Raw genomic sequence first — 15,991 nt, forward strand, 5'->3', positions numbered from 1 at the left:
GAAAGTCATGGGCTGATGGGGTCTGCAGAGCCATACTGAAGAAGAAGAAGAAGAAGAAGAAGAAGAAGAAGAAGAAGAAGAAGAAGAAGAAGAAGAAGAAGGGGTTTTGTTGTGATGGGTGGCCCTTCTTTCCAAACACACAATAAACCTTTTGGATCACCACAATATGTGAACAGAGCAAAACCATCAGGATTTAAATTGCTAAGCACAAAAATGCCAATTTAAAATGATTGACTTTCTCATGTGAAATTCATTTGCAAGCTAACGACACCCAATACTGGTTTGCAACTAAATGGAGACTTTGTACACCCTAGGAGCATAATCCAAAACTTTTGGTAAACTTTGATTTGGGTTTGTCCCATTGCTGCAGGAAATATTCCATAAGTATAAAAGCACCTCTGTTATGTTAGACCAGGCTTCCTCAGACTAGGCCCGCCAGATGTTTTTGGCCTACAACTCCCATGAACCCTAGCTAGCAGGACCAGGGGTCAGGGATGATAGGAATTGTAGTCTCAAAACATCTGGAGGGCCAAGTTTGAGGAAGCCTGTGTTAGACAATTGGGAGTGTACCTCCTACCAAAAATGCACTCACTGAAGTTCTAGAAGGCTAATTATACTCTGCACATCTGCAGAATGCAATGAGTGCACCTGCACAGAGACCACAAAGAAGAAACTAGAGTTAAGAAACAGTGAACAGAAGAGGAAGGACCACCTTAGCTACCACTGATAGCCCTTGGGCGTCTTTCAGCAGAAGGTTTTTTGAAACAGGAAGAAAATGAATAAATGAATAAAATGTGAGTCATTAAATAAAAATATTCTGCTACTATTTGGGAGAGGGAAACTCATTTTACGATAAACATGCTTCTTGTTCTCCTATCCACAAAGGAAACCTAATGAGCTCACAGATACACGCTGTCATAGAAATTAGGGATGGAATCACACCCAAGGGGATAATTCACCATATAGTCTTTCCAGGCACTCCTTCACCAGGTTTTTCTGTTTAAAAGATCACAGTAAAGATCAGCTCACATCTTCTACCAATTACTGTTTTGGCTCCCTGGAGGACCTGGGGCCTGACATGCTCAGAGTAGCTTGGCTGCTCTCTGCGAACTTCATAATGATATATTTGCAGAACAAGCTGGCGCTCCTTGGTAAAGCATGTCTCAGATTCTGCTCTGGAAACCAGCAGGCAACATCAGACTGAGAAATAAATTCTCTTGTCCAATTTCCTCAATTTCCCTTTCCCAGGGAACTACCGGAGGAACAACAGACAGCCCTAAATGTCTGGTCGGCAATACCAATTGTCTAGGCTGCAGGAAACAGAAACAGGCTCCTCTTCCAAAGCCAACTTGGGACCACAAACAATGAGGAAACGAGACTTCAGAAAACATCCACCTCTTCTTCCCATGTCCTATAATAAACTGATATAGCTATGGTCCTGCCAAATTGGTCTTGGCACTGCCAACTAATTAGATAAAAATGTCTGCCAAGAAGTGACACAGCTGGGCTTAGCGCCACAGAGGTCAAAGATGGGTGGACCTCCAAACAGGGCCATTTTGTGCAAATAAGAGAGATGCTGTGCTAAGTGAAAAATCTGCTTCTGAGTGAAAACAAAGACAAGGCGTTGAAGCATCTCGCCACTCAAAGCATACGCCCAAGCAGCATGCAAAACTTGTGATCAAAAGACAAAAGCAAGAAGGTGTTTGTGAAAGATACTTATGGGTTCAGAGAGGGATGGAGCTAACTACTCCAACTTACTCTGAAAATGAGTGAGATATTCAGAAGCACATTAGACTTAAAAAACATTCTGAACTACAAATTTTAATATATTTGCAACATTCAGATACAATGATGGGGGAACACTAGTATTAATCTTAACTGCATATAGCAGACGTGAAGTCTTGTGGCAAGATGTAAGAAGAAAGAACTTACACTATTACAGTGGTACCTCGGGATGCGAACAGGATCAGTTCCGGAGCCCCATTCGAATCCCGAACGGAACGCAAGATGTGATGGCGCATCTGCATGTGCGCAGGTGACGTTTGCCGCTTCCGCGCATGTGCGTTACGTCATTTTGAGTGTCTGCGCATGCGCGAGCAGCAAAACCTGGAAGTAACACGCTCCGTTACTTCCAGGTTGCCATGGAGCACAACTCGAACACGCTCAACCCGAAGCACATTCAGCTCGAGGTATGACTGTATTACTATTACAGTGGTACCTTGGGTTTCATACGCTTCAGGTTACATACGCTTCAGGTTACAGACTCTGCTAACCCAGAAATAGTACCTCGGGTTAATAACTTTGCTTCAGGATGAGAACAGAAATCGTGCTCCGGAGGTGCGGCAGCAGCAGGAGACCCCATTAGCTAAAGTGGTGCTTCAGGTTAAGAACAGTTTCAGGTTAAGAACAGACCTCTGGAACGAATTAAGTACTTAACCCGAGGTACTACTGTACTACTACTACTGCTTATCCATATCACTTGTAAGAAGGGAGTAGAGATAAAGAGAGACTAACGGAATCATGGAGACCACCAAATCCACAAGGACCTGCAAAGTTCTTCATAACACTTGCCTTGCTGAGAATTACCCTCACCTCTGGGACAAGAATGACAGGCTTGGAGGCATCTCAGACTGCATTTTTGAGAACCTCCAAAGCAATATGCAACTAAAGATATGAGTTTCCTCCATCTTCCAGAGCTTGGCCCTGAGAAGGGGAGCTGGGAATTTTCTCTCCCCTCGTGCTGCTCTTTGGAGGTTTTCCACGCACCTCTGAAGGTCAGAGAGAAGTTCTTGGCCCTCCCCTGATTTGGTGGGAGGGCAGAGTTGTGGCAACCACAAATTTGGGCTCGTGACCAAGGCTCGCCAAAGTCTGAGGTTCCTGCTTATTCCCCCGGATGCTCAATGATCGAAGATGACTCTTTCTGCATATGAAGCAATGACACTTCCTAATTGCGACCGCTTTCAGAAACAACTGGTGGGTTGTTCCTGTCAGTATATGCCCCCAAGCTTTCACAGAGTTTCTGGCTGAAATGTTAGGTTTCCAATAAATGCTAGGAATGATGGATGAGGAAAGTAAAAGGCAGGAAGACAACGTCACAATGGGAGACCACAGAAAGATACACAGAAACCACCTTGCAGGTTGCTCTAATCTTTAACTGCAGAGATTTAGGAAAGACAAGGCGAATGTCTGGGTGCTTATCATGTCAGGACCAAACCTATAAAGTAACTTCCTTAAGCAAATATATAAAACTCTTTACATCCAGGATACAACAACACAGATAAAATGAGTGAGCAATGAAAAACCATTTCCTCATGAGTTTGTCACTATACATATCAGGACCCCTCTCTCTCTTATCAGAACACAATATAGGTGCAGGACCTGGAATATTTTGGCTTGTATTTCTACACTTGCATTTGCACCATTAGCCCACACCTTTTCCTGGCAACTCCACAAACCAGAACACATTGATAAGAAATCATTATTTTAGTATGGCAACACCTACACTTTGGAATTCCCTGCCTGCTGACATCAGGTAGAGAGATACCTTCACTGTATTCTTTTCAGACCTGCTTAGAAACCTGTTGTTTGGACAAGCCTCCACAATATCTAGAACGTTGATGTGTGTTTTAATATTATTTTAGTTGATTTCTCATTTTAATTTTTTGAACATTTCATATTGCAGCTTTTAACTGTTTTACCTGCAATAAATTTATTCTTTTATTCAAACTAACTAACTAACTAACTAACTAACTAACTAACTAACAAAAAAACAAACCCCCTTGTTGTTAGCTTCAGGGGAACATTCCTTTTCTGCATTCCAGAAAGGATGCAATATTGCAAATATTATCGACCTCAGTCATTCTGAGTCTCCTCGTTAAAAATAAAGTAAAATAAAAAAACACACTTGAGACTCAAAACATAACTCATCTTTTCAATCATTATACGTTTTCTGAGTAGTCAGCAGTGATGAAAAACACATTCTTCACTAGGCACCCAACTATCCCATCACAATACATTTCCAAAAAAATACGGCATGCTAAGTGTAGAGTGTGTCCTGGAGCAGAAGAACACAAGTCAAGAACAAGTTTCAAATACGCCTGCCATATTTTCAACTGGTCCCTGTAGATGAGGATTTAACAGCTGTTTGATCAACATGTTCACCTGCTAATTGCTGCAAGACCTCCTTACCTCTTGAACTGCCAGAACAAGTCCAGATGGTACTTATAGGACTTTATATTTCCTCTATTTATTTTTTTCTGGCTAGCTGCCTCTGCTTTTAACAGCTGCATAATGCAAGAAATTCAACAAGTAACTTCTTTCCCTCCACTGTTCCTGTTTCTGCAGGCCACAAAATACTCCATCTGCTGCATTTTTGTTTGTCATTCAGTTGTTGCAAGCACAAGAGTCATCCGAGAAAAATGTCAGCAATCCTACCAATGCCTTTGTGAATCCTAGCCTTATGGCTGCTCAGAAAGAGGCTTTGCAGGTCTGATCCAGCCTGCACCCTTCCATCAACTGACATTATCTAAAGGAAATGAAACAATCAATGGTTCACTGTACAAGAGGGTAGTTTGGGTTGATAACCATGCCTCCTGACCCAACCAAAATCCACTTTGAGAGGGATCGGTGAAGAATATCTTCCAGGAAAGCCTATCACACACTGAAACCCATGTACACCAAGTCAGAAGCAGCTATTTTAGGGATCTTTCACCTTCTGCACAACAGTTAAGGAAGCAACTTGTCACGTCACAGTTCTGCTGTGTTGATTTGGAAAATTACACCTGCCAAAATTCCTTCATCTATGCACCCTTTCAAGACGCTAGATCGTTAATGTGGAAAATCTGGCTGACTGTATGATGCAAGGGCATTCTGGTTGGGATATAGATATAAGAAGAGCCCTTACTGCTTAGACTAAAGTTTCATCCAGACCTGCTTCCTATAGTAGCCAACCAGAAGCCTCTGGTAAATCTACAAGAAAGGGCTGGAAGCACTAGCTTCTTCTGTTGTAGTTCTCCATCAACTGGTATTCAGTTAAACTTGCAGATTCTATATACCATGACAAATAAGTAAGCAAAGGGGAGAAATAATACAGAGCTTTGCCTAAGTCCTGAAATGCTGGCTGTTTTTTTGCTCCAGGGCCACTGGAGTAGGTCAGAGGTGGGAAACTTTTTTTGCTCCACAGGCGAGGTCCTTACTAGAACCAGCCTCGTCGGCCAAATGTGACAGGTGGGTGGGGATGCCCACCCGTCTATCACCTGGTGTCACAATGATGGCAGGAGCAAGGTGCTACTAAAACATAGGTTTTCCCTTCTGTTTAAACAGGGCTTTCAATATAAACTCCATCAAAATCCCTATGGAAACATAGGGGGAAAGCCTTTCTTATAGCAAGGGATTCCAATGCAAAGGGAATCAGGAAGAGGTTTTGTGGAATCCTGTCAAACTGAGCCCAATAGCTCATGTAAAAGGTAAAGGTACCCCTGACCATTACATCCAGTCGTGACCGATGCTGGGGTTGTGGAGCTCATCTCGCTTTATTGGCTGAGGGAGCCAGCGTACAGCTTCCGGGTCATGTGGCCAGCATGACTAAGCTGCTTCTGGCGAACTGGAAATGCCGTTTACCTTCCCGCCGGAGCAGTACCTGTTTATCTACTTGCACTTTGACGTACTTTCGAACTGCTAGGTTGGCAGGAGCAGGGACTGAGCAACGGGAGCTCACCCCGTCGCAGGGATTTGAACCACTAACCTTCTGATCGGCAAGCCCTAAGCTCTGTGGTTTAACCCACAGTGCCACCCACGTCCCTCAATAGCTCATGAGCAGGGGTTAAATCCTGCTCAGTTTGGCTGCACACCCTTGCTCCCCCCTGGGAACTGGCACACTCAGCCAACATAGAACTTAGTCCACCCCCTGCTGTTCATCAGATGACATCATAAGAGACATCAGCTGATGGGCAAGGTGGGTGCCATTGATGGAAATGGCCTTGTAGGTCAACCTGTATCCCTGGCAGGCCAAGACTGGAGGCTCCCCTCCCCTGGTGAACATGGCTCAACTACCACATCCCTTCCCCTTTTCTCTCATACTCACAGGCAAAGTACTGCCAAGGTTCATATGTAAGTCCAAAATCCGTTGACCGCTCAAGCACCCACAGGTCTGGGCGAGGGGAATTTGCAAACTTGATCAGGACGTAGGCCACATGGAAGAGCTGCGAGAGAAAGAAGAAACAGAGGTGAATTTCAGCTTGAGATAAAAAGCAGTGCACAAAATCCTCTCTTCATTATGAGCGGCACTTTGGATATAAGATGAGGACACTTTTGCCAAGCTTTTATTTCAATGTTAATCACGAATCAAAACCAGATTGTGAGTATCACTGCCTTATCCCTCCTTTGGGGTGTTTCTCAGACATTTTGCAAGATTTGTTTGCAATTTTCATTACATAAAATGCAGGGAGAAGAATTGAAATAGAGATTCCACAAGTACTTAATATACTGCTGTGTTATCCAGAAACGCTGGGACTCATGGCAAAGAGCCTTCTATAATGTCTACTCATGAGTAATTTCCATTCAGCAAAGTTCCTCTGTAATGCTACTTGAAAGCCTTTGGTTGCAGGTTCAACCTCTGTTTGTTTCCTGTAAATATGGGCTGGTGAATTAGTAATAGATTGATTTGCCCCTGAATGCTCATTCTAAGACTGCCCTAGTGCCAGTTTCACTTCCTGCAGAGGGAAAATGAGCGAGCCTTTAATTGCTAATTAACTCTTGTTTTTCTCTTATATTTTTCCAAAAAGAACAACAACAACAAAAGAACAAACAATTAATTAATGCCACCCTACTCCCCCAAAGGGACTGATGCTTGGTCAATTTAGGAAAGCTATTAATCAGCAATCAACAGGAAAAAATAGAGCGATTCCATTCAGGAGCTCTGAAAAGTTTAACAAGCTTACAAGGTAAGCCTGCAAAAAAAAGGGTCACAATTCAAACCTAAAAAAACACAGCAGAGTTGCTCAAAACACTGTGGACCACCAAGGCGAGAGCAATTTCCTACACAGCTAGATTTGCATGCTAAGGGGGTAAAGGCAGAGGGCTTAATCATGAACTACAACAAGCCAAGCATAAAATAATCAAAAAGTTTCAGTAATCTCATCTAGAACCTTGAAGAATTCTAGAAACCACTTCCTCTGCTTCTGGAGACTTGTATATCTGCTTATCAATTTGTAGTAGAGAGCTGGACCATAAAGACTGCTGATCGCCGAAGAATTGATGCTTTTGAATTATGGTGCTGGAGGAGACTCTTGAGAGTCCCGTGGACTGAAAGAAGATCAAACCTATCCATTCCAAACCTATCACGAAGGACAGATTGTGAAGCTGAGGCTCCAATACTTTGGCCACCTCATGAGAAGAGAAGACTCCTTGGAAAAGACCCTGATGTTGGGAAAGATGGAGGGCCCAAGGAGAAGGGGATGACAGAGGATGAGATGGTTGGATAGTGTTCTCGAAGCTACTAGCATGAGTTTGACCAAACTGCGGGAGGCAGTGGAAGACAGGAGTGCCTGGTGTGCTCTGGTCCATGGGGTCACAAAGATTCGGAAACGACTAAACAACAACAAGGCTTTACTACACACATTTGCTAGTTGACTCCTGCTCTTGAAATAAACCACTCCCTGGTGCAGTTAATTCTGCATTTGCCAGTCCAGACAGATGGAGAGGAAAGAATGCACTCTATAAAACACCCAGCCAGTTCCATAGGCAAGGGCAACAAGTAGCTTCTGATAAGGCCTTCTTAGCATTCCGCTTGAGCTGCTCCCAATTAGTTCAACTGCTGATTTATGCAACCACGTCCTTGCCAAGACTGAAATAAATGTACAGCTTTAAAATGTCAGCACTAGGAAAAAACAAACTCAGCAACAGAAGTTCCCTTCACAAGCTGGCACTGGTTCTCTCCAAAAATCTTCACTTTATCATCCTGTCAAAAACTGATATTTAAAAGGCAGGGTGGGTTGGGAGGGAAGCTTCTTTTACTGGTAAGAACGCTGCAAGATCAACACACAGAGGAAATGTAATGCTTACAACGGCGTGCGTTTTCGAGTCCAAGACAGTGAACTAAATTGTGCAAGACACTCACAGTGGGAAGCATATGCTTCGAAGTGCCATTCAAACCTATGGACCTTGAGCCCCAAACAGAAGAAAGTCCCAGTTATAGAGGACAACCAAGACCAGTATCTGACAGGATGAGCAACTTAGGAACTGGCAGATATCCACATAGGTTCCCCATCCTGGCTCGGTCAGAAATATGTTGGGATCTCAATGGACCAAAATGTAGTCTAAACCCCCCCTTTAAATCCATATCAATGAAAAGAACTCACTCTGAAACTCACCTACAGGTGGTACCTAACACCAAGAAAATTAGCGCTAATATACCCAGGAACCTCACCAAAATGCTGGAGAGGGTGCACCTCCACAGGCACATACCTCCGCATGTGGTGGGAGTGCCCCAAAACCCAACTATTCTGGACAACAACCATACGTGAAATAAGTAAAATAACCAAGCAAGTATTAGAAATCACCCCAGAACTGGCCCTACTAAACATCTTCCAAGACAATAATGCCCACTTACACCACAAAGAACTCATAACCCACCTACTTTCAGCAGCCAGAAACACCATAACCAGACACTGGAGAGACCTGTCAGGAGTAAGCATGGACCAATGGTACCAAAGAGTATGGGAAACAGCCCTACTAGAAAAATTAACCAATAAACTGAAAGTGACACGGGGACAAACAGAAGAAGACGCCTTTACGCCGGTATGGCTCCCCTTTATCACATACACAGCCCAACAACACAACAACAAAAATCCACCAACAGCATAAAAATCAGTATGGCTAACCTGATCCAAAACACCCACCCACCCCACTCACACATGAAAACAAAGACCACCACAGCCAACCACAAATGAATACCCACACCATAGGCCAACTCCAACCTCTCTCACCACCAAAGGAACACAAGGAACAACAAAGAACCTGCACAAGCAACACTGACACCAAACCCTACATATAGTAAGTAAAATAGAAACATCGCCACCCGACCTCACCCCCATCTCTCCCCCCCCCACCTCTTTCCCCCTTTTCTTCCTAATGTCTCAACAAATGAAACTGATTTGTAAAAATGTTACATGGGGGGGGGGGAATACGAGAGAGAGACATTGCACACACTTTTGTAAATCAAGAAAATCTTTAATAAATAAAATAAAATAAAATAATAATAATAATAATAATAATGATGATGATGATGAAATATATTGGGGTATAACCCCCATTCTAACTCAGCTCAACCTCAGCCAACGCCAATGGAAGCCTCCAAAAAGGAGCTTCTGGCTGTGTGGGCAGGGGCTGGACAGGGCAGAAGAGGACTTATTCTGGATCCTAACTCCATGACATGGGCACCTGGTAGAATTTACACAAGCAAAAGGGTGATGTGTGTCAAGCTCTATTTTAAATGCTTGTTTTTCCTCTTTCAACTTCATTCCTGAATGAGATCTAGCATAAACCACACTGGCTTCCCATAGTTAGAACTGCTCTCATAGGGTTGTAGCTAATGCTAATCCTACTTAAGAGCAGACCATTTAAAATTAATGCACCTCACTAACTTAGCTAATCGGTCTACTCTGACTGGAACAGTATCCAACTGAGGTCTTTCAGCCAGCACAAAGATTTCTGCTTGTACAATGGTCTACTCCCGGCATGTACCCTATGCCTCCCCAAATCAGTTCTGGAGGGTTGGAGAAACCCAAAAGCAATTTGGGGAGCTCAAGCAAAACTTACTGAATTGACAGAACATGTTAGTTGGCTGGGAATTTGAGATCTGTTCCCAAAGGAAACTGTACACAGAATTTCATACAACAGCTATTATCCTAGTTCTGATGATCATTCCCCAGCCCAGAGTAACCCATACAAAAACTGGTATCCTCTAGAACATGGTAGTCCAACACACTGCCCAAAGGCAACACTTGATGCCCCTCCCCCAAGCTCTTGAATTGCCTTCCGAAAGCCATGTAAACAGGGTGGATAAAAATCAATTTAAAAAAAAAATTCCAAAAAATCGGGGTTTTTTATTTATTTAAATCAGTTTTTTTTAATTTAAATTGGATTTTTAAAATAAAATGATTTTGGAGGAGGAATATAGTTTTCTATTTAAGTTACATTATAGTCATCAGGAAATAAGGATTTGTTTTAAGTTTTTCAGGTGTGCTAAAACTCAGTCTATGTTTTTTTTAAAAAACAAACCGTTTAACCACATCAGTTAACAAACATGGATACATATGCTACAATGTTACTGTTTTAGTTAAATAAATTGTTTGAGTTGTTATCAAGGAAATGATTATTTTTCTCCTTCCAATAAAGTACAGCAGGAAAGTTGTCCAAATATAAACAGTTAACTTATTAAACCTCACAATGATTTCATACTTTTCTGTCTTTGTATTTCTAATAGTATAACCAAACCAGTAATTTTTTATCTAACTGTAAGAACTACTCTGAACATTTATTATTCCAAAAATGAAACCTTCATCTGGTTGTAAATATTAAGATTATACCAGCAAGAACAAGTCTTTCTGTAAAAAAGAAAGAAAAAGATTTAAATCAAGTCTTACTGGCTAGTTTTTTAAATCAAGTCTTACTGACTAGTGATTTAAATCGTGATTAAAATCAATTTGATTTAAAGCAAATCCACCCTGCGTGTAAGCAAGGTGCTGGGTTTTGAGAAGGACACACGAGTCCGCCCATCTCCTTCTCAAAGCCTAGTTAGTGTTTTCCCAGGTATGGGAGGGAAGTAGGCAGAGCCGTCTTTCCCATTGGTCTTAGTGGTTCGTTGCGCCAGGGCGCCGGCCTCTTGGGGTGCCCTAGTGAGTGGAGAAGCTGCGCAGCCTTGCCCGCAGCCTCCCCTTTCCCTAAACACCCACCAGCTGCGCCCTGCCAACTATATGGCTGGCGTGCGTGCAGCTTCCTCCCCAAGCCTCCACAGGAGAAGAGTGATCCCCACGCAACTTCCCTCCCAAGCCGCCTCTGTATCTGCTAAAGAAGACCCTGATCCCGGTTGTTGTTGTCCTCCTTCTGCTTCCTGGCAAAAGGCGGCGTGCAGCCTTCCCAGGCGTCCCAACACCAGAGAGCATGTCCGCCAGCACGTTTTCCTGCTTGATCACCGCCACCACAGGGCGGTAGGGGAGGCAGAGGACATTTCCCAACGCCCCCTCCCATCTTTTGGAGTTGCCGGGGAGCCGCCAGAGGGATCTTTGCACCACGGCGCCAGATATGCTTAAGATGGCCCTGGAAGTAGGGCATATCTAGGACCCTGCCAGAGTCTTGCACCTCGTTCCCAGAGTCCTGTGCCCTGCCTAACTGGCTTTGGACCAGCGCAAGGGCTGGGTGGGGAAATCAAATTCAGGGCTTGCACACGCAACAAGGCAGCCTGCGGGTTCCCTGTCGAACTCCGCTTGCAGCCCACTTGGTCTGAGAGGTTGAACCGCCCTGCTATAGTTACAGATAGGTAGCCGTGTTGGGTCTGCCATAGTCAAAACAAAAAAAATTCCTTCCAGTAGCACCTTAAAGACCAACTAAGTTAGTTCTTGGTATGAGCTTTCGTGTGCATGCACACTTCTTCAGATACACTGAAGCAGAAGTTGCCAGATCCTGGTAGCTGCTGAGTTGCAACTCATTACTAAACTTAAAACCATGGAGAGACCTGGTCTGAACAAAGACATTGGATTCTTATCTCATTATACATGACAAAGACAATTTTCACCTTCTCACCCCTTGCTTTTTCCTGTAAGACCTATTGCAGTCGTTAAGAGTCGTCAACAGGCTCACCACAGCTATCTGCCCATCACCCATTCCCACCACCCTTCTGAGTAATACTCCTCCCCACCTTCTCACTATATAGAAGGATCTGGCAACTTCTGTTTCAGTGTATCTGAAGAAGTGTGCATGCACACCAAAGCTCATACCAAGAACTAACTTAGTTGGTCTTTAAGGTGCTACTGGAAGGAATTTTTTTTTTGTTTCGCCCTGCTATAGAGAGACAAAACAGGAACCCCCCCTCAAAGCTTTAACATTCCTACAGTGGGTCAACCACCAAGAGGAAAAGCAAATCTGAGGCTTCCAATCGCTGCTTGGTTTTTTCAGAACATCACAGAAGCAACACTTCGTCCTTGCTTTTACCCACAGGACTGCTGCAAAGCCCATCATGTCATGAATGCAAACAGATGCCAAGGGTCCTAATTAGTCTCATCTACCCACTCATTAAGCTGAACCGCCCAGGCCAGATTCTATAGTCAGCTGCTTTCCTTGAGGACTCAGTTCTCACTGGTTTACAACTGTTCTTTTGGCAACGGAATCATGGCTAAATACCAGCCCACTAAGTTATGCATTCTCTTGCTTTGTAAATTCTTGCCTGGAATGGCTTCACTCTTTGGGGAATAACTTAACATCCCTGCCAGAGCTTTGTATGGCTTCTGGCATGATGGGATTCGCTATTCCTTTTTCAGTTTCCCACAAAATCCACTGGCTGAGAGGAAAACGACACGCAACTTGGCACTCTTTAACATCTGAGACTTTGTACAGGGTGGTCTCTTTCGGGTGACAATTACATGGCAAGTCTGTGTCCAAAGACAAAGGCACTTTCTCAAGATCTTTTCATACAGATTAGACACCCCTTAACATGCTTCAACCAACTATGCTTTACTTCATAACAGAGTATTAGTAAGAGTACTAAAATGGATTTCCAAGCAGAGATTAAAGGTTTGCTTGGCAATTCTGATTAGCGCTGCAATAACAGGCCAGAACATAAGCAGAATGCTCGCTGCAATTTTCTGGTAACATAACAACCATTAAAACTAAGTGTGGGCAAATGTTATACAGGGTTGTGATAATACTTCCATAAACATGCAGTGAAATATAAAATAATCCACCCTGGTTGTATTTGGACACCATGAGGTGGGACACATGGGATGGTATCTAAGAGTGGGAGTCATCATCAAAAGAAGAGAGAGGTCATTTTTTTGGCAACCCCACACTTTGAACTGGAGACCCACTGGAGCAGATTTGGGAGAGTCACGGGGGGAAGGGAGGAATTGGCAAAATGCGCCCTGCTCTCCATTCTGCTGACAGATTCCCTCCATCAGCAAACAGTCACCATCAGAAGATAGCCAGTGTTGACTGGAATAAGCGGAAATTTCAGGAGAAATATATGCAAAACTTAGATTTCTATCAGTTCTAAATTTAATTTAGTTCCCTTAGGACACAAAACAAATTTTGTATGAATTAGCTGCCACACAAACTAGTAGAAATTTGTGCAGCAGCTAATTTATACAAAATTATTCTTGTGTCATAAGAAAGGACTATATTTACCTATATTTTATTCAATTTAGAAGTGTAAAAACTTTGTCTCTTGCCTCCCCCGACCTGGTGCCCTCCAGATATTGTTGGACTACAACTTCCAGAATCCCTGCACATTGGCCATGTTATCTGGGGCTGGTGGGATGGCGCTAGCTTGGGAAAGGCAGGTAGGATTTGAGTTGCACATATGTTAGGCGAACACATAATATATCCCCCTGTCAGATGGTTCCTGGTCAATCTTTAAAGACCCTTCTGAGTATAGTGGTATCTCAGGTTAAGTACTTAATTCATTCTGGAGGTCTGTTCTTAACCTGAAACTGTTCTTAACCTGAAGCACCACTTTAGCTAATGGAGCCTCCTGCTGCTGCCGCGCCGCCGGAGCACGATTTCTGTTCTCATCCTGAAGCAAAGTTCTTAACCTGAAGCACTATTTCTGGGTTAGCGGAGTCTGTAACCTGAAGCATATGCCACCCGAGGTACCACTGTATTTTTCTCAAGGGGATCAATGCATGCATTATCAAGCAGCTAACAATGTATCTGAGTGTTGCCTTCCCTGCCATGATCAACAACTTAACAATCAGTTTCACCAAGGTACTTTGCATTGTGCTTTATATTATAATAAATTTTTGAATGACTGAACACACATGCCTATAGTGTACAGGAATTGTAATCACCCGATACTGTAGATAATCTTGCAGGGTTAGTTTAAAAACAACAACAACAACCATTTGAAATAGCAAAGTGCAGGTAAAACATTGTTTTTGAAACCTTGACTTTAAAAGCATTGCAATTATTTTTCTAGTAGAGAAGAACACAGCTCATATGAAGGTTCTCTCCCCACCCCCCAGATTTCCAATTTTTCCACTGGGAAAAGAGTCTAAATTGGGGAGGAGGGTGGTGGTGGAGAGGATTCCCAAAACCTTTTCTTGCCTTCACATTTCTACTTCCCAGTGGAAATTATTTCTTGGTCAAGATTTAGCACATGAAACACTAATTATTCCTATTTCTGGCTGACTGTACAACATGACAACGGGATTAAGTAGTCATTTCATACTTTATTCTTCAAATTCGTATCAAGCCAGACCATCTAGCACTGCCTACTACAGTGGTACCTCAGGTTACATACGCTTCAGGTTATATACGCTTCAGGTTACAGACTCCGCTAACCCAGAAATAGTGCTTCAGGTTAAGAACTTTGCTTCGGGATGAGAACAGAAATCTTGCTCCGGTGGTGCGGTGGCAGCAGGAGGCCCCATTAGCTAAAGTGGTGCTTCAGGTTAAGAACAGTTTCAGGTTAAGTACGGACCTCCGGAACGAATTAAGTACTTAACCCGCGGTACCACCGTACCAAGATTTCAGACAAGGAGTCTCTCCAAGCCCCAGCTGGAGATGCTGAGGATCAAAACCTGAGACCTTCTGCATGCAAAGCAGATCTCCTACCACTGAGCTATGGGGCCTTCCCTATGCAGATGCTGAGGAACTAAACCGCTTTCCAAACTGATGTTTCTGTGGGTGTTTTTTTTTTGGCTGGTGGTCATTTCCCCCTGTTCAGTCAAGGACCACAACTTCATGGGGTGTGCATGTTTTGCATGGGGAAGTTCCTAGGTTCACTCCCTGGCATCTAAAAGGACTGGGAAGCTTGTAATGGGAAAGACCCCTGTTTCAGACTTGCTGCCAATCAGGGTAGAAAATACTGGGTTATATGAACTAATGGTCTGATTCTGCAAGAACCATACCTATTTCCTCTTCCTTACCTCCCCTCACGCACCCACGTTCCTTGTCCTGCTCTGTCCTCAACTGTACAGATTGCAATATATATATATATATATATATATATATATATATATATATATGCTTTACACCCTCACAACATGAACAAGCGTGACGACACATCCCGCTTGCCAGACATCTGGAAATTAGCCCTCCCCACAAAAACTGACACCAGATCCAGAGGCACACAGAACGCCATCACCAATCAACCACACCAGACCCAAACCCAGACCCTCTCCACAGATAAATTACAGACACCATCCAGTAGCCAAACCATGGTGGCACCTCCGGATGCTGCACCCCCCTGCAATCCCTACACAGATCTGGCTGGCACAGGCCACAAAACCACAGCTCGCCCCTATACACGAAGCCAAGCCAGAGCACAACTAAATGTAGTACACCCATCTTCTCAGAAAAACTCTTCACAAAGTTCAAGAGGTCAAGACACAAAGGCTTTAGCAACTAATCCACACCTAATGACCCACCTAAGTGGTACTCAGGATATCACTCAAGAAATCACTCAAGATATCCCTCAAGCAATTAAGGAACAAAAGAAGAAAAGGCACACTAGCCTGGGAACTTCCTCTCTGCCCAGAACATTGGAGGCTATACACCATACCTCCTCAACAGTATTTATAGGAACTCAAACACTGAGATCCTGCTCTGTTCCAGTAACAAGAAGCCGAAAGCACCAGCCTGAAGATGACGAGTGAGACCTCGTCGAAACGTCGCCTAGACACCCCAACTTTTACACGGGAAGATACCCGAGGACACCAAAACCTGCATATATATATATATATATATATATACATACACACACACACACACACACACACAC

The 15,991-nt window shown here is 43.5% G+C and overlaps 1 protein-coding gene across 2 annotated transcripts in view; it reads right to left on the bottom strand.

The window, feature by feature from the left end:
• Positions 1-15,991, bottom strand: part of LAMA5 (laminin subunit alpha 5) — a 209,382-nt gene that overhangs the window by 133,480 nt on the left and 59,911 nt on the right. For both annotated transcript variants that reach the window (XM_077929358.1, XM_077929357.1), the window contains exon 3: positions 6,083-6,200. In XM_077929358.1, coding sequence (XP_077785484.1) covers positions 6,083-6,200 — 118 coding nt within the window. The remainder of the gene's footprint in view (positions 1-6,082; positions 6,201-15,991) is intronic.

Source organism: Podarcis muralis, chromosome 5 (genome assembly GCF_964188315.1).
Source record: "Podarcis muralis chromosome 5, rPodMur119.hap1.1, whole genome shotgun sequence".
In the NCBI taxonomy this organism is placed as follows: Eukaryota; Metazoa; Chordata; class Lepidosauria; order Squamata; family Lacertidae; genus Podarcis; species Podarcis muralis.